General features: G+C 40.2%; 1 protein-coding gene across 2 annotated transcripts in view; it reads right to left on the bottom strand.

Annotated features, from left to right (window-relative positions):
- The window catches only part of itgb8 (integrin, beta 8), an 80,402-nt gene that overhangs the window by 44,130 nt on the left and 11,475 nt on the right, over positions 1 to 24,797 (bottom strand). For both annotated transcript variants that reach the window (XM_078238509.1, XM_078238518.1), the window contains exons 5-8: positions 24,563 to 24,728; positions 16,023 to 16,181; positions 3,805 to 3,900; positions 3,241 to 3,330 (exon numbers count right to left, since the gene is read on the bottom strand). In XM_078238509.1, the coding sequence (XP_078094635.1) occupies positions 3,241 to 3,330; positions 3,805 to 3,900; positions 16,023 to 16,181; positions 24,563 to 24,728 (511 nt within the window). The remainder of the gene's footprint in view (positions 1 to 3,240; positions 3,331 to 3,804; positions 3,901 to 16,022; positions 16,182 to 24,562; positions 24,729 to 24,797) is intronic.

The raw sequence follows: 24,797 nt of genomic DNA, 5'->3' as shown, positions 1-24,797 counted from the left end.
AAAAGGTCACAGATGGTGTACTGGAGAGGAAGGGATTGAAAATAAGGTTGGAGAGAAAGGGCAAGGGTAGGCCATGGAGAATATTAAATGTTATGATACAGGCAACTGGGTATTGGACAAGCTGGGAGAAAGTGGAGGAATGGATGCACAGCGAATACCACATTGAAGAAATAGGGAATAACTTCGAACTTCAGGATATTTGTTTCTCAAAAGGCAAAGATATGCTGCTGGTCCTCAACACTATCTGGAACGGGCTGCTTTCATTACCCCTAGTCTATTGCTCTTTGTCAATCCAGAAAACCTTTCCCTGATTTTGTTATTCATTCATGGGATGTGGGAATTATTGCCTATCCCTGAGGACACTGAATGGTCAACCACTTGCTGTGGATCCAGAATCACATGTAGGCCGAAATATTTCCTTCCCTAAAAGGGCATTAGTGAACCAGATGAATTTTTTGACAATGGTTTCATGATCATTGTTAAACTTTTGATTCCAGATTTTTAAAATTTTACATCTGCCATGGTGGGACGTGAACCCTGGTCCCCAGAGTATTACCCTGGGTCTCTGGATTTCTAGTCCAGCAAAAATACCAGAATGCCACTTCCTCCCCATTGTTTCCATACGTTACTGAAGTATGACAGTGTGCAGAATTATACATAACCTTGTTGCTAGCCAGCGGGACAGTAAGTAACAAGGATAGGGATAACAGGAATATGCTCATTTTGGTGAGACAAGTTCTCAGGGAATCTGTACTTGACCTTAACTGTTACCATGCATATTAATGACTTGGATGAAGGGATAGAGAGTAGCACATGCAAATTTGCAGATGATACTAAGTAAATGAGACATACCAAGTTGTATAGTACAGAGTAGGAAGTTACAAAGGGACATAAGTAAGTCAACATAACTGTAACATATGGCTTTAGCAAATATAACAGCAGTACAACACTCAAAAGCACACTCTAAATGTAATAAGCTTTTAACAATTGCTGCACTCTGAATGCCCTGCCCAACAGCTAGCTAGGAGGTCCCTGTGCTTGTGGAAAATATGCAATGAGCATATGTTAAATATGTAAACGACCCAACCCCATTGGAATCCAGAGTTTGGGATTGCTTAGCTCACCACTGAAATTATAGCTAAATATTTCCCGTGATCGGGGTTGGCCTCGGGGTTATGATGTAATTGGATGGTTTACTGGGACAACTAAATGCCTCCTCTTCCCATTTAGGATAAAAGGGTGGTCATTTAACTGCCAGCATATCTAGGTCGCCATGACCTGACTATACACCAGAAATTAATTAAATACCGGACAGTCAGAAATTCTGCCCAAGTGACAAATAGAACAACAACATTATGGCACAAAAATGCCTAGTATAAGGTGGCCAAAAGTCTGAATGAAGAACATCCACTCATGCCAAGGGAGGTCAAAAGGAAGCCTGTGGACCTGCTGGACCCAATAAGGGTCAGTGCCTTCAGGTGACAAAGGGAGAGAGAATAGTCTGTGCCGACAGCATGGAAATGGGTAGTAAATCAGTAGCCCAGTTTTATTCATGGGAAATGGGCTACAACTATCCCCCCTTCCATGCTATAAGGGCAGACCAATTTCACCCTAAAGAATAGCTATTTAGAAATAAATTTGGTCTTATAACAGTAACTTTATTGGGGGGACATTTGATCCATAACCTCAGCCAATGAGCTGCTTGTTAAACTGAAAGCTTACCCCAATCTGCTGTAAGCACACAAACACAGCTAATTTTGCAGATGCATCCAGCAGTTAAATGCTATAACAAAGCACAACTTGCTGGCCACAAGGAGGAGTGCTTTCCCACAGTCCCGGAAGCATATCTTCTGCCGCAATCAGCCTGCATTCCCCCAAACCTGCGATCCCTGACTGCCAGTCGAACTTCTATCCTCCCGCCGACCCATGATGTTTCGGGGTACAATCTCCAACATCCAGTGGTCCCTGACTGCAACTTTCTCCCTCCAGCTTTCCCTCCCATAGCCAGTTAATATGGCCAGCTACTGGGTGATATGATAATGAGGTCCATGATCCCAGCATTTCTGGTATTCCTCTATCCTGTAAACATGTGCCCCTGCTCACTCCCTGTAACTATCAGGGTGATACGTCTGAGCAGCCAACAGGTAGCCTGACCCTGATGGTCAAATAATCATGATGTGCAGAAGCATTTAATTTGTACTAACAGTCATAAAACAACACTTTGTTCTTTGCATGTACCTTTAGAAAAACTCAAGTTAGTCAAACTTAAATCACTGATTTTCCAAGTCCAGCAGTTCATGTGACAGATCAAAAATACCTTCAAAATCTATTCATCCAAGAGTTTCATAAACTGCAGTTATAAGAAAGCTTTTGCTTATCCAACAACTCTCTCTCTAGTCAGAAAGCTATCAAAAGTCAGTCACAAAGTTGAAAGAGTTGATGAAACAAGAGTTAGAGGTTAACTCCATTGTATAATAGCTAGTTTTGCCAACTTGAAAACACATTCCAAAAAATGATTTTTGCGTGCTCAATGAGATAGAGTACAGAAGATAAATTATAATTTTACGTACATGGGAAAAGGGGCAAATTATTTAGATCATTCTGAATACAAAGCAATTCAATTTTATTATATGTGTGCCTTTTTATTGAATACGCTGTTATTCTTCAATTAATGCCAAGTCAACCCAATCGTGCTTCATCCTGTTTTTAATGTCAACATAAAAGTCAGTTTCAGTTTTGATATAGTGCTTATTTCAGTCTGAGTTAGCCAACACCACATATGCCAGAACTTTGACGCATGACAACTGTATCAATGTTTTTTGCTATTATAGTAATACTTTGACACAGTGAATATCAACATCACAAAAATAGCATCAATGTAAGGACTAAACTGATGGGTATTCAGAACTATTCAAATATGTTGAAGTATGATCTTTATAACAGAATGGAAATTTAACAGACAATATACATTTTATGTTGATATAAATAGCCAACTACAAAATCAAATATGAATTTGCAAGAATAGTTTGCTGAAGAGGATGCCATCTTCACTGATTAAAAGTTTGGTTAGAAAAAGTTAAAATGATTCTTATATATGAATCAGACCACAGTGAAGCACAATTATTTAGCTGCATCAACCTCTGACTCGGTATATAACAGATGAAAGGTTTAACCATTCATTGAATGGATGAACTATGAATGTAGAAACATAATAAAGGGATAACAAAAATAGCACTATACCTTGTAGGCACCTTCCACTAGTTCAGAGAGATTGGATAATTCTGCATTTAACTGCTTTGCAGCTGCACCTGGCATCAATGGAAGAAGATCCTTTAAGAAAATAAGAGAGAGATTTTTCAATTAAACTTTGTTTTTAAACAACAAGTTTTCTTAGAAAGGGCAATTATTATGAAAATAAATCTTAAAAGAAAGCTTCTCAAACTGTACATTTATGCCTTGGAAGCACTAACATCAATTGTTGCATTGGTTCAAATCCAATCTATCCAACTGAAAGTTATTGTTTACTTGAGCGTATTTAAAGCACTACAGATACCTTGAAAGCAACGGTAACATTCGAATGTTATCTCATAAATAATCTGATTGGTCAAAGATAATATACATGCAACCATTTTATTGAGTACTGGAATTTACTTTCAATTAATGTTAGTTGAAACATGATGAGATTTTAATAATATTTCAGAGAGGTGATGCAATATAAATTAATCACACGCACCCAAATTCACTTTTCACAAGAGGCCCAACACCGTGTCTCATTCAGTTTGATATTAACAGAATAGATCTTACCCTGTACCAGCTGATGCACGATCCCTGAACGGCAAAAATGACATGGATGCTATTTTTCAGCAGCTTATCCACCAGCAGACCCACAGATGGATGTTCCTGTTAGAAGTCAGGACATAAGCATAAGCATACACACATTACACCACAGAGGGGAGGGGGGTCATTCAGAACTATTCAAGTAACAGTAAGAATGTCTTGGACAATTCAGTAAACAATTTAGGTGTTTAACATTAGTTCTACATCCATCTCATTTTACAAATAGACATTATTTGATGAATAAGTATCTGGGAAGAGTGAACACAACAGTTTGTCGCCGATCGTTTTGAGCTGCAGCAGTGACTGCTGTTTAGACCTGTATTAGTGAAATCTAGAGAGCTACAAAACCCAAGGACCTACTGCGAGCTAGGCAAATGCACCAGCTGACGTAGGCGGACAGAGAAAAATGAAACATGATTCCAGCCGACCTTATGAAACAGATGAATGCATGTATGTTCATTATTCCTGCTGCCAAAATACTGACATGATTAAAAACTGATACAATAACATCTTAATATAATAGGGATTATAGGGCTGACTCCCAAACCTCCATTAACAGGCAGTTCAGATTGATAATTTGCAGAAACGCAGTTGATTTTTAACCCCAGGTATGTTTTGGGCCAGGCGAGTGCATGAGTTTGAGGCGCTGGATATGTTAGCGTCTCATGTACATGTGGCCAGTATTGAGTATCTGCCCACAAGGAGATAAAAAGGAATGTCCGCGCAGCCAGAAGCCACTTGCCAAAAAGCTGGTAACTTGTAGGGAGTTTTAGAAAGATTTTGTGGAAGGGACAGGGAGTGCATTGTGAGGGTCGAGGGCATAGGAGGTTGTGACACTTCTTGTAGGACCCATCCACAATGGAAAGTTTTATATTTATCCTTGGATGGTCTCTTCTGTTAGCAGATCATTGGTAATGTTGCTTCAGCCTGACTAGAAAACCATAGTGTCTTCCCAAATCAGACCCTAGTTAAAATGCAATCAAAATCCTTTTCATGTAATAGGACCCAGAGTTCTTAGAAATCTTAGAAACCCTACAGCACAGAAAGAGGCCATTCGGCCCATCGAGTCTGCACCGACCACAATCCCACCCAGGCTCTACCCCCATATCCCTACATATTTACCCACTAATCCCTCTAACCTATGCATCCCAGGACACTAAGGGCAATTTTAGCATGGCCAATCAACCTAACCCGCACATCTCTGGACTGTGGGAGGAAACCGTGGGAGCCTGCTTTAGCTGAGCACCTCATACACCTGCACAGCCCAGGAAAGAGTCATGATATGATCAGGGGAAGAAATCCCTTCCCATATCTAACTGTTCACCAACCCGGTGGTTAAAACTGACCCCTGTGATTTTCCATCTATTCATTTAAATGAACAGGAAACGGTGGACTCCAATATCCTGACCTGAAATCCCTGCCTCACACTCAGGGTATCCAGTCTGGGAATTAACTTTCGTGGCCACGTCAAAAGCAGTAATACTGTAGATTTGGTGTCAGCGCAAGAAATACCTTATGCGAGATTTGGGCCGGAATTCTCTGATCCCACCCACAGCTGGGATTCTCTGATCCCGCTGCTGGGAATGGAGATTTGGCTGAGCGCCAAATTCTCCGTTCTCACTGGCAGCGGTGGCGGGGCAAACGACACTAGAGAATCCCAGCCTGTATGGAGGAAATTGTTCAGGGAGCTATCAATAGCAACTAAAGAATCTGTTTTGCAAATAAGAAATCCATTTTGTGCTAAAGCCAAACGTTAAAAATCTGTTAACTTTCTTGACAGTGTAGTCTGCACAGAGGCCACTAACGGCCCCATCAAGGCAAACCCAAGCACTATTACATTTATTTCTACACTTTCTCAGCAGTCATCAGATGCTTAGAGACCAATCATTTGTAGTGGAGTTATGAATGCATTCTATCACCCACTAAACTCTAAACACTAGCAGTTTCTACTAGCCTCTGACAACACGAACATCAGACTTGTTTAGAGAGCCTGTAGCTTGTTGATAGAGATTGACATAAACTGGTAGTGTGTGTCAGGGTTCTGGAATGGGTATGGCTTAATACAATTGAAGGGGATATAAAATTGTAATACAAGCTTATAAAATGATGCAGCAACAGGAGATCTAGAAAGTTAAGTTCAATGATGGTAATGTGATCTATAGCGAATAATTGTCAGGTGTTATCTAAAGAAATTCATGTCACCCTTAGTTAGCTTGCAACTTGTATGTGGTTGACTCCAGCTTCCAGGACCCCCATTTCTGGTCTGCAGCCAAAGATTGCAGCCCCCAAATGTTACAAAGTAGCACCTTCCAACAGGATGTGGGTTCATATGCATTGCAAGATAAAGGTTTTATTCACCGCATTGCAATTTATTTTTTGTGTATTGCTTTATTTTACTTTTGAAATAGTGCAAAAAGAATAAACTTGAAGTCAAAACAGAAAATTTTACCAAAACTTTAAAAAGATAACATACAAAGAAGGGAAGTATTTAAGAAACATAAAAGCCTACTTAATGGGATTATAAATGGCTGCCAAGACAGTAAGAAAGTTAAGTGAGTTAAGTGTTGTGACATTGAACAGAATCTAACCAGTAGAAAGTTACAGGAAGGAAAATTGAAACACAAGGAGCTAAATACATTGCTGTGTGTTTTAGTGGAGGTTAGAAATAGTGATCCTGATTGAATCCAGGGGAATGAGCATTTCAGGAAGTAAAATACAGAACTGGAAAACAATGAGACAAGCAAGGAACTCTGCAAACCCTCCTCATCTCAGCAAAGCTGGAAAAATATTGGAGAAGTGCACATGGCATCACTTTCAAAAGGCACGGTGTCCAGTTCTAATAGGGATCCCTACAGGGCGGCACGGTGGCACAGTGGTTAGCACTGCTGCCTTACGGCTCCAGAGACCCGGGTTCAATTCCAATCTTGGGTGACCGTGTGCGTGGAGTTTGCACGTTCTCCCCGTGTCTGCATGGGTTTCATCCAGGTGCTCCGGTTTACTCCCACAGTTCAAAGAATAAAGGACAGGTGGATGGGCCATGCTAAATTGCCTCTTAGTGTCCCAAGATGTGCAGGTAAGATGGATTACCCAGGTAAATGGGTGAGGTTACAAGGATACGCTGGGGGAGAGGGTCTGGGTAAGATACTCAGAATTGGTGCAGACTCGATGGGCTGAATGGCCTCTTCTATACTGTAGGGACTCGATGATTCTATTGCTATACCCTGGTTTGCGCTATCATATGGCTAGAGTTGTTGGTACTGCAGGCATGTTCCCAAATGTAGCGTCTGCTAATGAATGTAGGGACATCATTGCTGTGCCGAGACTATCCAAGGCTGACTCTATACATAAAACAAAATGGCTTTCTGACCTTTGCGGTAGTTTTATTCAGTCTTGTGTTGTTCCTTTTGACTGACACCAATAGAAGTTAAATGAAGTTTGGTTCTGACTATAGAACAAGAAACCTTTGAAACCCAATGATTCTGCAAGATTATCAATAAATATTGAGCCACAAAGGCATGGCAGATGATCACCTGAACCCTGGTCTGTGCAGAGTTACCAATGTTGCAGGAGGAATGACAACTGCTCTCTGCACTGCTTGGTTGAGGAAGTAAAACAGCTGAAAGGTCCTAATCTTAGTTTGTGAGCGGATAGATGCTGATGTAGGAGAGGACAGGATTTATTCCCAGTGTCAAATAACCAGTATTATGCATGATGTGGAACCACTTGAACAAGATTTTAGACAACAATAAGTACCTGTGGAACAACCCCAGCAAGAAATTGACATGGTCAGGGTGGAAAAGAAAACAGATAAACAAAATGTCCAACACTGATGCACATTTGATGTACATGGGGCGGCATGGTGGCACAGTGGTTAGCATTGCTGCCTCACAGCGCCAGGGACCCGGGCTCGATTCCCACCACTGTTTGTGTAGAGTTTCCATGTTCTCCCTGTGTCTGCGTGTGTTTCCTTCAGGTGCTCCGGTTTCCTCCCACAGTCAAAAGACGTGCTGGTTAGGTGCATTGGTCATGCTAAATTCTCCCTCAGTGTACCTGAACAGGCGCCGGAGTGGGGGATTTTCACAGTAACTTCATTGCAGTGTGAATGAAGCCTATTTGTGACTAATAAATAAACTTTAAACTTTATTTAAACACTGCTGTTATAGAGGTGATATAATCAATGGGAAGACTACCAAATACCACAGACCACTGTTCTAAGCCAATTTAATTCAATGCTGAAGATTAAGTTCAAATAACTCATTCAGCTGATATTTAACAGCAGAGATTAATCAAAACTATAATGCTGGTCCCTTTTATATCTAATCCAGAGAAACCAATGTACTGTATTTTTTAATATAATGTCCAATAATGCAATTTCAAGTTCTCTGTAAAACTTATTCAATAAACCACATTTGCATATATTACACCACACCCTTTTTTGAAACCACAAATACAGCAAAAAAGTACTGTACAATGAGCATGGAAATCCTAACCCTTCAAGATTGAGGCGGGAGAAATGATAATGGGAATAAGGAAGTGACAGCCATGATGACCAAGTAATTTGGGTGGAGTATTTTTGGTCGTGTTGGGGTGGGCTTGAAGGCAGACTGGGAAGAAATTCACAAAGCTTGGCGCTGGATCAGCCAGCCTGCACGATCCCCCCTCAGGGAGATCATCCCAGAGGGGGGTTACCAAGCGGCAAGTGTTCAATCCACACAACTAACTGCCCTTTTGTGGCCAGACTGGGATCTTCCCAGCGCTGGAGGGGCCCCTTAGCAAGCCTGGCATGTTCATGGAGCTGGTGTGCTGGTAGCTGGCCTGGGGGGCCTTTGAGGCCTCCTACACTCACCCCAATGGTTCACAGGTCATCCTGTGGAGGAATTTCCACATGTTTATTTTATTAAAGAGAATCCCTTTTCAGATAGTGCGCAACTCCTGATTATCCCCTTCTGCAGCAGCAACATCCACTTCTGCCAATCGGGCTGCTGTCCTTCCAAAGGTACAAGCACTCTGATGTGGCCTGCTACCTTAGGAACACTTGCCCCACCCACCAACCTATCAACCTGTATGCAGCCTGTAATTGGATGAAAGGTCTGCCAGGAAGGTATCCTAACAGCCGGTGAGGGGTTGAAATGTTTCCAACCAGTGATTATATTTTACAATGCACAAGATTCTGTCCTAGAAGCCACAACAAAAAAAACTTACCAGAAATAAGGGGTGGTCGATAGGCTAATGAGAATGAGGAACTTAATATTATAAATATTTATAAACAGATAAAATGAAAGAAATTAAAGGGACTGAAAGCCAACAAACTTCCGAGACTTGATGGCTTACATCCAAGTTCTAAAAGAGGTGGCTATAGAGATAATGGATGCATTGTTTGTGATTTTCCAAAATCCCCTCAATTCTGCAATTGGACCAAATGTTAGTAAATGTAACACTGTTTTCAAAAACGGCAGTGAGAAAATAGGGAACTACAGGCTAATTAGTCAGATATCAATCAATCCAATATTATAGAAGTGATAGCAATGCATTTACAAAGCCATAATATGATTAGGCAGAATCAACGTGGTTTTATCCAAGGGAAATCATGTTGGACCAATCTAATCGAACGTTTGGAGAATGTAATTAGCGGTGTAGATGAAGGGGAACCAATGGACAATTAATTTGTTAGGTTGAATTTATTTGTGCTGCAACACTAGGGGGAGCAATTCCTGCACATGTGCAGAGGCAGTGCCAGTTGCAGAAAGTGAGATGCTTTTAAGTGCAGTTGATGTCTCATAACTCATTTTATCATTTGCTACTCGATGGATATCCTAAATTAAGATTGGAGGTGCAAACTGAAACCTCATATTAAGGTGTAAATTTAAACCCAAAATGTTCTATCCATTTGCCAGTCATTATTAAAATTCTCAGAAATACATTGGGATCTTGTTTTTTATTGGATCTTTTGCCGATGTTAACAAAACGACTTTTCTAAAAATGAATGTATTCTTTGGTAGCCGGGCTCTCCCAGGAACCCCTTGGCCACCTGTCCCCTGTGGCACCTGTCGACAGTGGTTCAGTGTTTTATATGAAAAATAAATAAACAAGGATAAATGAAAAGTATTAAATTAAAAAATCACCACCTGACGTGGGACTTGACACAATAACCCTGTAATTAAGAGCCCCAATTCATCGTCCAATGCCTTTCCAGTCAGTGGCAGGAATTAGTGTCTATGCCATGACTCAGATGAAGGGACCAGGATTAATTTATTCAAGAATGCTGACAAAACAAAGCTAAGTGGGAAAGTAAGCTATGAAGAAGACTGCTTCAGCTGTGTCCCTAGATTTAACTTTTTTTTCTCTCTTTTCCTAATCTGCTCTCTTCCCCTGCACCTAACCCCCATTAATTCAACCTATTCTCAGTCCAGTACAAACACACCCCCACGTTTTGCCTCAACTCTGGACTTGAACTAGATCCAATTACTTCACACGCAGTCTGGCCTGACACAGAGCTTGACCTGCTCCTTAATCCTGTGAGCAACAATATAAAGGGATCCACACATATAATTAAATTACATTTTACAGTATACTACCTAACAAAATCTCAATTGTTACAAGAATTTGTTGACGGTGTTACATCTGTAATATTGGGAGATCTATCATACAACACCAAAAATGAAAAGATATTATAGGGATATGACATAACTAGTCTTCCCTGTTCTAGCTCAGTGAAAGAACGCAAACTAATTCTCAGCAATACATTACTGTAGGATCATTCGCCACAGTTATTTTTAATAATTCCTCTGAAGAGTGAAAATATGTACATCTTGCGTTATGGGTAGCAATGCCTCTGCTATTTCTTCCCTAGATTCTTTCAAATTGCATGATCCATCTGGATCAGGAGCCTTACCTTCTTTGAATTTGTTTAGTCTATACATCTCTTTATTTCAAATACACTTACCTTATTGCTCAACTCATCATTCATAGTCATGTCTACTAGTTTTATCTCCCTAGTAATAACCAAAGTGAAATAATTACCTCAGAATCCCTACAGTGCAATTGGAGGCCATTCGGCCCATCAAGTCTGCACCAACAATAATCCCACCCAGACCCTATCCCCATAACCCCACATATTTACCCTGCTAATCCTCCTGACACTAAGGGTCAATTTATCATGGCTAATCAACCTAACCCACACATGTTTGGATTGTGGGCGGTACGGTAGCACAGTGGTTAGCACTGCTGCTTCACAGCTCCAGGGACTTGGGTTTGATTCCCGGCTTGGGTCACTGTCTGTGGAGTTTGCACATTCTCCTAGTGACTGCGTGGGTTTCCTCCGGGTGCTCCAGTTTCCTCCCACAGTCCAAAGATGTGCAGGTTAGGTTGATTGGCCATGCTAAAATTGCCCTTAGTGTCCTGGGATGCGTAGGTTAGAGGGATTAGTGGGTAAATATGTAGGGATATGGCGGTAGGGCCTGGGTGGGATTGTGGTCGGTGCAGACTCCATGGGCTGAATGGCCTCTTTCTATGCTGTAGGGTTTCTAAGAAACCAGCACACCCGGAAGAAACCCACGGGGAGAATGTGCTAACTCATATTTCTGTCATTTATTTATTATTACCTGTGGTATTATCCTGCTTCTACTTCTCCTCACAGCCTTTCATTTTTAATTATGTACCTATAACAACATTTTATGTTCCCTGATAATTTAATTTTACAGTTTCTTTGCAGCCGTCAGAATTATTCTGTTGACTTCTCTCCTAATCTCTTTATATTCTGTTTTATCATGCATGCCCCTGCTGTGTATGTGCTTAAAAGATGCGTCTTTCCTGATGTCCAAGATCTCCCTTTGAACCTTTATTTATCCATGGAAAGTCCCACTAATGTTTACTTGCCCTTTTCTTTCAGTGGAACATATTCTTCCTGCACTTTTTCCTGCTTTTAAAGATAAGAAGTGCTTTTCAGTTCCCCATTGCATAAATAACTATGCTGTAATTCATAATGCACAGACCGTACAACTCAATGTCACTGGGTACACTACCGCTCCCAACAAATTAGCCAAGCAAAACAACTGAGAAAGCTCACTAAGGGCTATGTATTCAAATGTACTCAGAGTTTATAAAACTTGTAGGCTTTTTAATCACACCATAATCTAGATTACTATCTTTTGTGTTGCAGATTGCCCAACTGGTCATCTTGCACTTTTGTTTTGAGCAAATTCTCAATGCAGTCTTGGCAACTATAACTCAAAAGTGCTAACTCACTTGTGTTCCTGGCAAGAAGTGATGCTTACAAAGGCAATGTTCTTATTACTGAACTGAAGCACCTCAGAGTCCATCTTGATCTCTGGAGAAAATCTAAATATCATTGCACTTTACTGTTATTACAAACATTTCAAATTGTTCCGTGCCTTTAGATGTTATATGAATAAAGTATATTTTTGCAAAGGAAAAACCCAAGCCCAAGATGGGGCACAACGCCTTATCTTGTCAGCTTGGATCTCGTATGTCTCTCTTGTGGCGATCATGAATTGGATTCAATTTGAATTTGAATTGGTGGTTGAAGCAAGCAAGGAGTTGAATTAAGGGCTTACCCTGTCCACTCTGGACATTAGCTTTGTAACTTTAAGAATGGAGGGTTTTATTAAGTTTCTGTTCAATTCAACTCTCTGTAATGAAAATATTGAAATATTTGTAATGTTCTCATTACTGAATTGAAGCACCTTAGAGTATATCTTGATCTCTGGGGAAAATGTGAATATTATTGCACTTTGTTATGACAATTTGAAATGTTTTATAATGCACACAAAGGGCACACAGAATGATCCAACATCTCAATGTATAGGCCAGAGGAGTATGGAATCGAGTAGTAGACACTTCAATGAGAACTACTCATTAAGTTTGCCAAGCAGGGTATTTGAACAGTTGTTGTAGCAACTTATGCTGTAAGCTTAATAGCTAACCAGGAACAGATGTACAGATATTATTATCTGGTGTATTTCAAGATTACACACTGATGGTTAGGAAAAAATGACTACTGAAGAACCAAGGACTCGAAAGATAATTTTTTGAAAACATTGTGCACACTTTTACCAAAGACCAAACTGTTATGATGCAACAGTTAATGTGTCAGATAATCATTGATACCATATACATCAACACCAATTAAAATGTAGATTTAAAAAGAAAGATAATTTCTCTTTTTGATCCAATATATAGAACAGCAAGAAAGTGATGGAGGGAATTTTAAACTTTAAAGTTTAAACTTTAAAAGGTAACCTGGGGGCAGCAGATTTACTGCCAGTGACACAATCCATCTGACCTCCCTTTGGAAAGGAAATTTAGACAGGGTTGATAATAGGTGGCTGTTTTCTGCCTGCGATTAAAATCTATCCCATGTAATCTCTTGAATAAAATGTGGTGCAATATCCAATTAAAATCAACAGCAGCTCTCTGTTGGAAATTCATATTTGAGTTATGGTACATATTCAATTATCCATGACTGTGTTGAGGTAGTTAATAAAATACCTGTTAATAACACAAAATCTGCACTCCTTGTAAGGTGAGCTGAGTTAAATGACGATAGTCAGTCCTTTGGTTTCTATTCGTATCCAAATTGTCATTGAATATTTATAAATTGTGTCTATATTTGTGTAGGACAACTCAAGAGCTAAATTAAACAATCAGAAATAAAAACCTACATGCTGAATCATTGATCTGGAATTTCCCAGAAGGGTTCGGAATAATTCTGGCATGAGTGGCATTTCCCTGTTTAATCAGAACAAATACACGCATAACCGATTTGAAAGGTTTTACGCTGAAACATTGCTGCACAAATTCCCTCCATCATTTGCATTGCTTCCAGGATATATTTATTTAACCCTTGCTGTTTATTTATATAGCTCTGCACCAAATGAAAGAACAGCTTTCCTAAATTTAAGTAAATAGTGTGGTAGGGTACACCCGGAAATCTACATATAGCGCAGTCCATCATCACGTGACATCAGCACAACAGCGTTTTTAGGAGTTTGATGTCGATCTTTGTCAGATTGTTTGAAATTTTCTTAGAAAGAGTTACAATATAGTTAAACAAAAAGTACCATATATCTGAAATTTGTGAGAAACCCTCAATGTATTCAACAGGAAAGACCTTCCCAATGGGCATATTCCTGCTCTGCCTAATAGTGAGAGGGGAAGAGAAGCAGCACAGGCAAGAAACTTAGGGGCAGTTTTCACCATCAAGGCAGGAAGCTTGAATCAGGAACTTTCCTGACTCAGCAGAACTGTCTCTATGTAAGTGGCCTCCGCACACACTACTTTTGCTCAGGGAAGTGGGGAAGGTATTGAGTTGGGTCCACCAGCCATGGAAGTAGCTCAGATGCAGCCACAGACGCAGGTGAGTGCCAAGGCAGGATGGTTAGAAAGTTTACCTCGGTTCTCCAGGATTTCAGCCCAGTTGCAGTAAAGGCTGTTAGGCTCTCCAGCCTTCATCCCCCGCTCCCCCCCCCCCCCCCCAATGTCCTTTTCATAACACTCATTCTCCTCCCATATCCCTTCCATGCCCTTCAGGCTCCATACCTTTTACATGGTGGTCACCCATACTCTCCATGTCCACTCATCCAGTATGCACTGTTGAATCAATGAATGATATAACTATGGCAAGTCTTGAAATTTGCTTAAACGCCCATTCAAATCTTGTTTTTAAAAAAATGCTGTTCTTACAACTCTATAAATGTATCAGAGCCATTACAAAACAGATTCTTTACCTCATTTCACACCTCTTCATCTTGTCCAAATAAACATAAGACATTGAACGAAAAATTTAAGGAAATAATAACTTATTATTACCTCATAAAAATGCCGATTGATAAACCGGACACTCCACTTCCCCCTTGAATACAGGTCTCTCTTTAACCAATCCAGTAATAAGTCTTAGAACTCAGCCAAACATTCACAATGAGGCCATCTGTGAAGTAGATCAACAGAAACAGAGGACAGATATCTGTTTCTTCAGGCGGCCTTATTATGAATGTTTGATGAAAATTGTCAGCCAGGACTGGGAAGTGGAGTGGGAGGATTGTGATGGGCTGGCTTCCCAGAATTGGATCCCACCTATCATTTTAAAGTCCTCTGAAGTCAGTCTAACTCTGTAAAAACTGGCCCTTAAAGTGAAATACCATGACAGAGGACAGCAACCCATCCGCTCTGACCCTTATTAATGGTGTTGTATTAGCACATATTTTATATTGTTTATTAAGTTCTTCCAAGGACAAATGAGCTCTGCAGGAAACATTAGTTTCCACTAGCAATACAGCTAGTCTACTTAGCTTAGTGAAACAGCAGCAGAGGCCTCTTTCTTTCCTCTCCCCACCTGCAATGAGATGGGGCCCTAGAATCAGGTATGTTTTATATTTTTTTCACATCCCAACCTCTCACCTCCCCCCCCCCCCCACCCCTCCCCCAAACCCATGGTCTCTTGTAAAGGTGCGGAATCTCGAAAATGGGATGGAGATATGCTTGTACATGATGACGTCACAAGTATGTATGGAGATCATCCAGCATGCGTCACACAGGTTCCTGGAATTGGTAACATCCGGCGATAGTCACCCTCAGTACAAGGCAGAAACCAGCACAAATTTCAGCATAATTTCTGCGCAGCTGCAATCTAGGAATATAAAAGCAATCTTTCCTATAGTAACTCATCTGCCAGCCACAGGGACGAAACTGCTCAAGCCATTGTATACAAGACACATAACCAAAAGAAACTTTACCATATCAGGCTGGACTGAATTCAAATTCTGAGATGAAAGAGGTGCATTTTAAATGGGAAACCCTGTTAACAACAGGAGGACCAGAAGATCCTGCCACAGGCCAATGGCGAGCTGCCTCCCACCACAAAGATACACGTAGCAGGGTGCACAGTAAATCCCGCCCAATGTCCTAATCCAGTTCACTACTTAATTTCTCCAATTTAAGACTTTAATACCAGTGACATCTGACCATGTTCCTCGAAAGAAATAAATGCTTCCCTTCCCCTGAAAGCAGAAATGTAGATACTTTCATATTATATTGTTGTACTGCTCCTTAAATACAGTGTTGGGGTAGGGGAGGAAGAAGGAAATTTTCTACATACATGTGTTCAATGAACCATACCATAGCTTTGCTTTGTTAGGCTAAAGCAGTAAGAGGCACTCAAGTTACCTTACCATAATAGTTGAATGAGTGTACATATTGTCCTTTAGGTGGCAGTTCCCATCGTTTGGCAAGACAATACCACCCAATTTGCTGTCAAGGGCCAAGTGTGATAGCTGATCAGTTATCAGCAGCAGCAAATGCTTTGCTTCCTTACGCCATCCTATTTCATTCTAAAGCAAAGAAAAAAGGCCAAGTTGAATAAACCAAGAAGTACACAGAAACTGTTTGTATGTGCTACATTCTAATGTGGCCTCCTTCATCACAGAGCTCTCAGGCTGAAACTGAACTTGAGCCTAGAAGCAAAAAAGTGGTAACAATACAAAACCACATCCCCATTCTGTAAATTATTTTTTCCATAATGATTTGAATGCTTGGGAATTAAACATGTTTGCACCCAGCATTAAGATGAAGCATTCCAACAACTGGGACGTCATAGTTTAGACACAGAATAAAGCTATCTGAAATCTGCCACAAAAATGAAGGGTATTTTCTGCTATCATTTAATAACAACAATGGCAGAGATTGGCCTGGAAAATGGAGATAAGCTGAAATCTCAAACATTTTCCTTTCTGTGTCAAAGACCCATGAGTCTTATAATTGAGCTTTGCAGAGTACCATGCGTCGGTTTACTAATCAGGTAAATTAAAACTCGGCAGGAACGAGCTCACTCACTATGTTAGAGGCAACAACTAATCTCTTTGGTAGAAGGTCTGTTCAATATGGACTTTGGTGTAATTGTTACATTAATTGTTTCAATGCCTCAGCTGGTGGGGAAGGGCTGCCAACACATACACAGCCCAAAATTAAACACCCAACTCACCAACGATTGACATTTTAATCAGCTGGACGGCACTGAATTCAGGGGCACATTAAACAGATGAACTAGTAAGATAATCAGTTGTATGTTTCATGCTTCCTCCTGGGAAATCAAATATCTTGCATAGTTAGAGAAATTATAAAGGAGGAAGAAGGCTAGAACTCACCAAAATCTAATTGCTAATACACAGCAGCTGATGTGATTTTCAAATTTAATTTTTTTTGTTTCAAATTGCAAAATGTAGGAAAATTAGACACAAAAGAACAATCATTTACTGTTTTAATTCCAAATCTATAAATTAATAACTTGTTTTTATATGGTGCCCCAATTCCAAAACATTTCACAGAGGGATCATAAAACAAAATATGACACAAAGCCACAGAAAGAGATACAAGATCGGATAATCAAAAGCTTGTTCAAAGAAGTGACTTTATAGTAATGTGGAGAAGTAAAGAAGTTTAAGGAGGGAATTCCAGAGCTTAGGGCCAAGGATGCTGAAGACACAACTCCAGTGGTGAAGTGATTAAAATTGGGGATGCTCAAGAGAATTTGTAAAGCACTTTTCAAAACCACCAGATGTCTCAAAGCACTTTACAATCCAAGTACTTTTTTAGTAAAGTCACAGTTGTAATGTAAGAAAAACAGAAACATTTTGCACAGCAAGCTCTTACAATGTGATAATGATCATATTTTCTTTTGCATGAGGGTTAAGTATTAACCAGGACACCAGAGTAACTCCCCTGCTCTTCCTCAAAATAATGCCAAAGAATCTTTTATGTCCACCTGAGAGGGTGGATGATCTCTTTTTAACATCTCATCTGAAGGCAAAACCTCTGACAGTGCAGCACTAGATTATCACTTTTGAGTTTGCACTCAATTCCTGGAGCAGGACTTGAACCCTAACTTTTTGAGTCAGAGACAAGGGTGCTACCAACTGAACCACAGTTGACAACTCAATTAACTGAGTGTAAATGTCTAGAGAGTTGTGGGGCTTGAGGCGATTACAGAGAAAGGGAAAAAGACAGGCCAAGGAGGAATTTGACAGCAAGGATGAACATTTTAAAGCCAGGGTGTTGCTTAACTGGGAGCCTGTATAGTTCAGCATGCACAGGGAGAAAATAGGTGAACAGGATTTGGTATGAGTTAGAAGGGCGTTCAGCAGCGTTTTGGATTTCCTCAAGTTTATGCAGGGTAGAAGTGTGCTGGAATAATCAAATCTTGAGTTAACAAAGGCATGAATGAGGGTTTCAGCAGCAAAATAGCCGTGCAGAGTAGTGACGAGTAATGTTACATTGCATTAATTTGTTGCTGAAAGCTCATTTCGGGGTCAAAATGACATTGGGGTCGTGAACAGTCTGGTTTTGCATCAGACTGTTGCCAGGGAGAGAGATAAAGTAGTGAAGGAGTGAAGTTTGTTGTGAAAATAACTGTTTCAGTCTTTCCAATATTTAATTGGAGGAAATTTCAGCTCATCAAGTGCAAGACTTTGGGTAAGTAGTCTGACAATTTGGGAACATTGGAGAGCATGAGAGAGGTGGTGGTGAGGTACAGCTGGGTGTCATCAATGTGGAAACTGTGGCTGTGTTTCCGGGTGTTGTTAACAAAGGATAGCAAGATGAGAAATAGGAAAAGGCCATAGATAGATTTGTAGGGGGAACCAAAGGTCACTGTGGTAAAGGTTAGTAAAGTGATTGACAGTGCGATCAACTGTGTCAAAGGTTGCAGACAGGTCAAGAAGGATGAGCAAAGATTGTTTGTCTTTGTCACAGTCAGTCCCATGGGATGCCATTTGTGAATTTGATAAGATCTGTTTCAGTACTGTGACAATTGGATGGATTCAAACATGGGGTGGAATTTTACAGCTCCCCCGCCTGCAGGATTTTCCAGTCATAGGAGTTTTGAACAGCTCGCCGCATTTTCCAGCCCCACCCTCACTCTACCGGGGCTGTGAAATTCCACCCATGGAATTTCTTTCACATCCTTCCAAATCTAGAAACAACATAGGGCATAACACAGATGTGTTAAACAGTTTTCTATCTTCCAGAGCTAGATTTACAGTGTGGCCTGTTTGCTGAAGAGTTGAACAGCTGATGAGCCATTTAAAAGACACAATTTAAATATTACTGCAGGAAAATCCTGATTGGGTGGCAATAACCTAATTCATTCCTCATGTACAAACAAGTAGGAAACTGAAGTAATATTTTTATTTGTTACCACTAAATAGGTTAAACATACTAACATTGACGCCCCACTTTGTGGAGGTGAAAAACCATTAACACTCGAGCTCAGAACAGCAATGTTAATGCACCACAATTACATTTCTGTATCTATTTCATGTCTGAAATACGTGCTGGTTAGGTGCATTGACCCGAACAGACGCCGAGTGTGGCAACTAGGAGAATTTCACAGTAACTTCATTACAGTGTTAATGTAAACCTTACTTGTGACACTAATAAATAAACTTTTTAACTTTATCTCACACTTGCCATTCTTATAGCCTTTCCAAAAAGGCAAAATGGATAATGTATACCTTCCAATGCAAAATTCTTTTCAGGAGCTGATTATTTTGTCCTCCTAATTTCACACTATTTGAAAAGCAGATTAGTTACACCAAGCAGGAGAGTGATAGAGTTTTACAGCATGGAAAGAGGACCTCCAGCCCAATATGTCTGCACCGGCCATCTGATCTCCAAACTATTCTAATCCCAGAGAAAAACTGATAAGCAAAATCAGTTAGGACTGGGGCCTTATCTGTAAACTGCCCTGCTAATGTGTTGGATATTGCACCAGTGTTGAAGCTATGCATTGAAACCAATCAGCATTGGCTCAAATGTAACATTTCCAATCAAGCACCTGTAATCATTTGTGACAGGAACAGAGTCAATGGAGCCTGGGGGTGCTCGATATGCTTATAAAAGACAAGGGGGAAAACAAATCCTTTGTCAGAAGGCAGCCCGAGTTCACAAGCTTAAGCACAAATAAACTTTTCTCATGGTCTGACGAGCAGGGAGTTGAACAATCTTCAATTAACAAACTGATATTTCCGCAGCAGAGCTGGACATTTGTCTGTTGGTTTTCCGGTCTTTACATGATCAGGCAGCTCAATTAACTGATTTTAAACTAATTGCAAAGAAACAGAGCTGGGCCAATGGCTTCAATTGACTGCTCATCAGTGACTAAAGCTGGATTCATGTGATCACAGGTACCTGTGAATGAGAATCTGGGTGCATTTTGATGACCTCCCAACCTTTCCCCCTGCATCGAGGGGGGCACAATTACTGGGAAATCTCATCTTTGAGATGTCGGGGTATAGTCAGTTTTGTGTTTTTGGAACCAATGTAATAGATCAGATACTTGCGCATAAAGTGGTTAAGGGTGCAACTCACATATGCTCAAGTTCCCTGACAATGAGTCTATTCTATATCTATCGATATTAAGCAGAACCAGCCTTGCACCCGATGCATTTTAGCAATTTCCCTTCATGATAAGGCTGCAGTCAGCTGAAATATTTTAACATAAACAGAGGAATTACTGCTCCCAGAGGTGATTTTCAGCCGTGGTGTTGAAAAAAAGAAAGTTAAGGGACGTGCCAATATATAAAGTCACTGAAGTCCTCCCAACTTTCTTTCAAAGCAATAAACTGAATTTGGCACAACTGGCTGAACCTCCCCAGCCACTGGGAGAGATAACAGTATAAAAGAAATCTTTGTCAACAGCAATATATTCAACAATGCATAAGTAACATTGTTTTTTTTTTAGACAATTATACTCTCCTATATTGGGACAGTTGTAAGTGGAACAGTTTCAACAGTATGGGGAGAAGGCTAATGTTGAAGGTTCACTTCTGAAAGTGATTCTCCAAAAACAAGGTAGCATGTTTAATAATTCCCTAACATGTGTAATGTTTCCTCCTATTCGCGGAAGCAAAACATTTAGCAGCTCTTTGAGTTCCTTCAATTTCTGAGAGCAGACTTGGGTTGTCTCAACAGATCTTCCAAAGAGGACAAGCAAATCATCTTGATTGCAATGGATTTTTAAAAAATCATGTGGTGCAAAATGCACTTGACAATGGCTGGAGAAGTGGAAGGAAAGCTCCTATTTACAACACAGTTCTGGAATAGGAGTGATCTATACAGAATGAATAGGGTTCATCTAAAATAGGCTGGGACCAGACACCTCACTGGGAACATAAATTTCTATAGAAAGGGAATGGCAATGACCAGACAAGTAGCTTAGGTTAGGGTAGGACTGGAAGTTAGGTATTCCAGGTTAAAATATATTTGTGCTTTGGAAAAAGGGTGAGGTGGTGATATTGGAGATTCCATTGCAGCTCTAGGATGTCAACAATGTCATCAGTCCTTTAAAATGAGGATAGCATCTACCAGGCTTTATGATTCGTGTCCTCAAGTAACTGAGCAGATCTAGCTTGGAGCCACAGGTCTCTGGACAAAAGTTGCCCCGAGGAAGGAGTATCCTCAAGCCAGTGTTCTCTCTCTTCTACTTTTGTTGTCTCTCTGCAACAGAATTCATGCGTCCAGTTTCCGGCTGTGTTGCAACTTTCTATTTGTGAGACCTTCACGTTTGCGGCAAGGTCCTCCCATGCACTTGATGAAGCCTTCAGAGTGTTCTTGAAACATTTTCTCTGCCCTCTTCTGAGCTGGAGTGCAATCCATAAGTTACGAAAAGTGGAACTGCTTCAGAAGCTGATTAGTTGCTACGAGGATGCTGTGTCCAGACCAGCAGAGTGGATTTCACACGATTATGGCTGTGATGCTGGAGAAACTGGCTTCAGTGAGGATGCTGGAGTTTATTAGCCTGTCTTCCCACTTGACTTTGTGCATCCTGCAAAGACACCACTGATGGAAATTCTCCAGAGCCCGGAGGTGCCTTGAATAGGTGACTAAGTCTCACTGCCAGATAGAAAGGTTGTGTCAATAACAGCACTGCAAACTTTGTCCTCTTAAGATGAAAATCTGGTTATGTGCTGGGAAAGCTGATTCTGTGCTGGATCCACTCTTCAATGGTGACCTTTTGAGAAAGGTAGGTGCTGGGAGATGGAAAGACTTCTCAAGTCTCCCCATCAATAACAATAGCTAGAGATGTAGGTACCTGTGCATGAAGGACTGGTAGAGGATTCTGATTTTGCTGATATTGAGAGAAAGAGAGACACAATCTCTTTTGTATTTGACATTGGGGAGTTTGAGTGCAGTTTGAATGTTGCTTGCAGTGTGGGCTCCAACTACTCAGCTGTCAGCACCTTTTAAGTCATGGATATGTTGGAGAGTCACCATACTCTTAGATCTCAGCCTGTTGAGGTTGAAAAACTTCCTGTTGAGACAAAACTTTCTCATAACCCCTTATGGAAGTTTGTCATAATTGAGTAACTTGACCAGGCTGAGGGAGGTAGCAAAGAGAGTTGGCACAATCATACAGCTTTGCTCGAAGCTCAGAAAATGAAATGTGTTATCAAGACTATGAGGTGAGTAGAGAAGGCCAATGAAATCCATGTTACACAGACCTGCATGTCATGTGTAGCTTCTTCCAGATCACCAAGACGATCAATGGACCAAAAACAAATGTCCCCTCCCCCACTCCAAGCTGAAGATGACAACATTCTTCTCAAAGACGATGCATTTGTCCAAGACAGAATCAGAATCTTCTTAAATCGGGAGTTAACAGTATTAGACAAAACCATCAAACAATCCCTCAACAGCTTGAGAGATCAAGTTTGGGTATGTTGCCAGCACTTGCTGAGATACAAAAGGCCATCCAACAGATGAAGAATAACAAGGCATGTGGTCCGGTCAACGTTCATCCAGCAATTTATAAAGCTGGCGGTCATGAACTGTCACTCGAAATTCTCAAACCTTTTTACCAAAATCAGTGAGGAAGAGATACTATCTCCCAACTTGCATAATACCATCATTGTTACACTTTTCAAAGGAATGTTTCCAGAGCAAAGAGAGGCTTCTACACAATGTGATCCTCAATACACATATTTTTAGTTTAACAGGAAATGTTGAATTTAGTTGCCAAAACTAAGTGAAATAAGGAAGGGTAAGGGAAAATCCAAGGAGCTGCTACCACAGCATTTTTTTAAATTATTAATTGCAAACAGTAAACAACTTAAGATGGGCATAGACAGATTACTATATTACACTTAATCTGCGGTTTAGATATTCAATCCGCCTGCTACGGGAATCATAGCAGGCGAAGGCAGACCATGCAAAGGTCCGTTGACCTTGGGCGGGATTTTCGGGTCTTGAGGCGAGCACGGCTGGAAAGTCCCACCCGATACATTGATCTTCCACATTCTTCCAAAATGTATGTTAAATGATAAAACTTTGAAATAAATAAGAGGAAGAGGAGCATTTGAAACTCAGAACAGGATAATAATGATGTGTATGTGTTTTATAGGTAGGAGTGCAAAATGAAAGAGGCAATCCATTACGTGTACAAACCATTGTGAGATAATTTCTAAGGAGGAATGAAAAAGCTATGGGGGAGGTCGAGAAGTGGTTACTCCCAGGATTAAATGTTTTACTCACAGAGACTCGAAAAGGTAGAGAATTTCCATTAGAAAAAAGATTAAAAAGATTTAGGTGTTCAAATTTTTCAATAGGCTATTACTGATCGACAGCATAATCAAAGATTGTCACCAAAAGGACAAGAGAGAAGATAGGAGAATTTTATCTCATGACTGGAGTTTATTTCCAAAACTGCTGCTAGACCCTAATAGTTTTTAAAAGGTGGATAAGTACTTGAAAAAGAAAAATGTAAAAGATTGTAAGGAATGGATAAGCATATGAATGATGGCATAGATCTTTCTTGGGAGTGAGAAGAGATACATTAGATGGAATAGTCTCTTTCTATGCTATTCCCAATTCTCTTCCCAAACCCTTCTATGTTATGGTTTCCTTCTATGCTGCAAAATTCTATCAGGAAAGTTTGCCTGGGCATGCTGCCAGGTGTACTGCATTACTTGGATGTAGCCAATATTAGAAACTGAGACAGATATGCATGCCTGGAAATAAACTCATGACATGTTCCTTCCAGCCTCTCCTCATGATTCTGTGTTAATTCTCCAAAATGAAAAGAATATAATTATGAGATGATGTGCTACATCTAAGGAACTAGAAAATGGAACTTGTAATATTAGCATACAAACATTTACAGCAGATAACATTCCTTTATCTTTGAATGGAAATTCTCGCCTGTTTATTTTTAAGAACACATGCGTGTTCATACCCCAATATGCCAAAAAATGTCATTTTCAGGCCAAGAAATCCTAAACAACTCACCAGACTATTGTTGAAAGAAAAAATAACATTAGGTTCAGACCAAAGTACCAGAACAATGTAGCTCAAAAGAATTTTTAATAAGGGTCAAATAAAAATAGCAAGTAAGAAGTATTGTTTTGGCCTATGGAGTCATATGATTCAATTTGAGAAATTCAGCTACAATTTTTTTAAAATTCCATCTAACTCCATGTCCTTGGAACAACTATTATCTTGTATGCGATTACGGAATGTCTCATTGAAATTCATCTTTAGATGGTTTCCACAGTGATAACGGGAATGCTTCTCTTGATGAAGGTCAGGATGAAGGAATGAAAGTCTATTTATTACGTGTAACCGAAAGTTAACTGGTTCCTCATATTAGCTATATCCGAGTTGCTTTGGCAAAACAAAATGTTTTAATATCGGTTTGTAGGCTCTGTACAACAAAACTCACCTCACAAACGGCAACTTGGAGCAATGCATCCAACCCTCCCTCGGGTGTGTCCTCATTTCCAGAAATTCTTTGTTTCTCCACTGCATTTCTGAATTCAGTTATATTATCAGTCAAAGATAACACATGCATAAATCCGTGTGCTGGCAGACAGGATGTTTCGTAAATACTGCATGAAAGAAGATTCAATAAATTGTGATAATAAACAAAAATGATATTGAAAACACAACTGTCAGCA

Source organism: Mustelus asterias, chromosome 2 (assembly GCF_964213995.1).
Source record: "Mustelus asterias chromosome 2, sMusAst1.hap1.1, whole genome shotgun sequence".
Classification (NCBI taxonomy): domain Eukaryota; kingdom Metazoa; phylum Chordata; class Chondrichthyes; order Carcharhiniformes; family Triakidae; genus Mustelus; species Mustelus asterias.
This window is presented reverse-complemented; position numbering and strand designations above follow the sequence as displayed.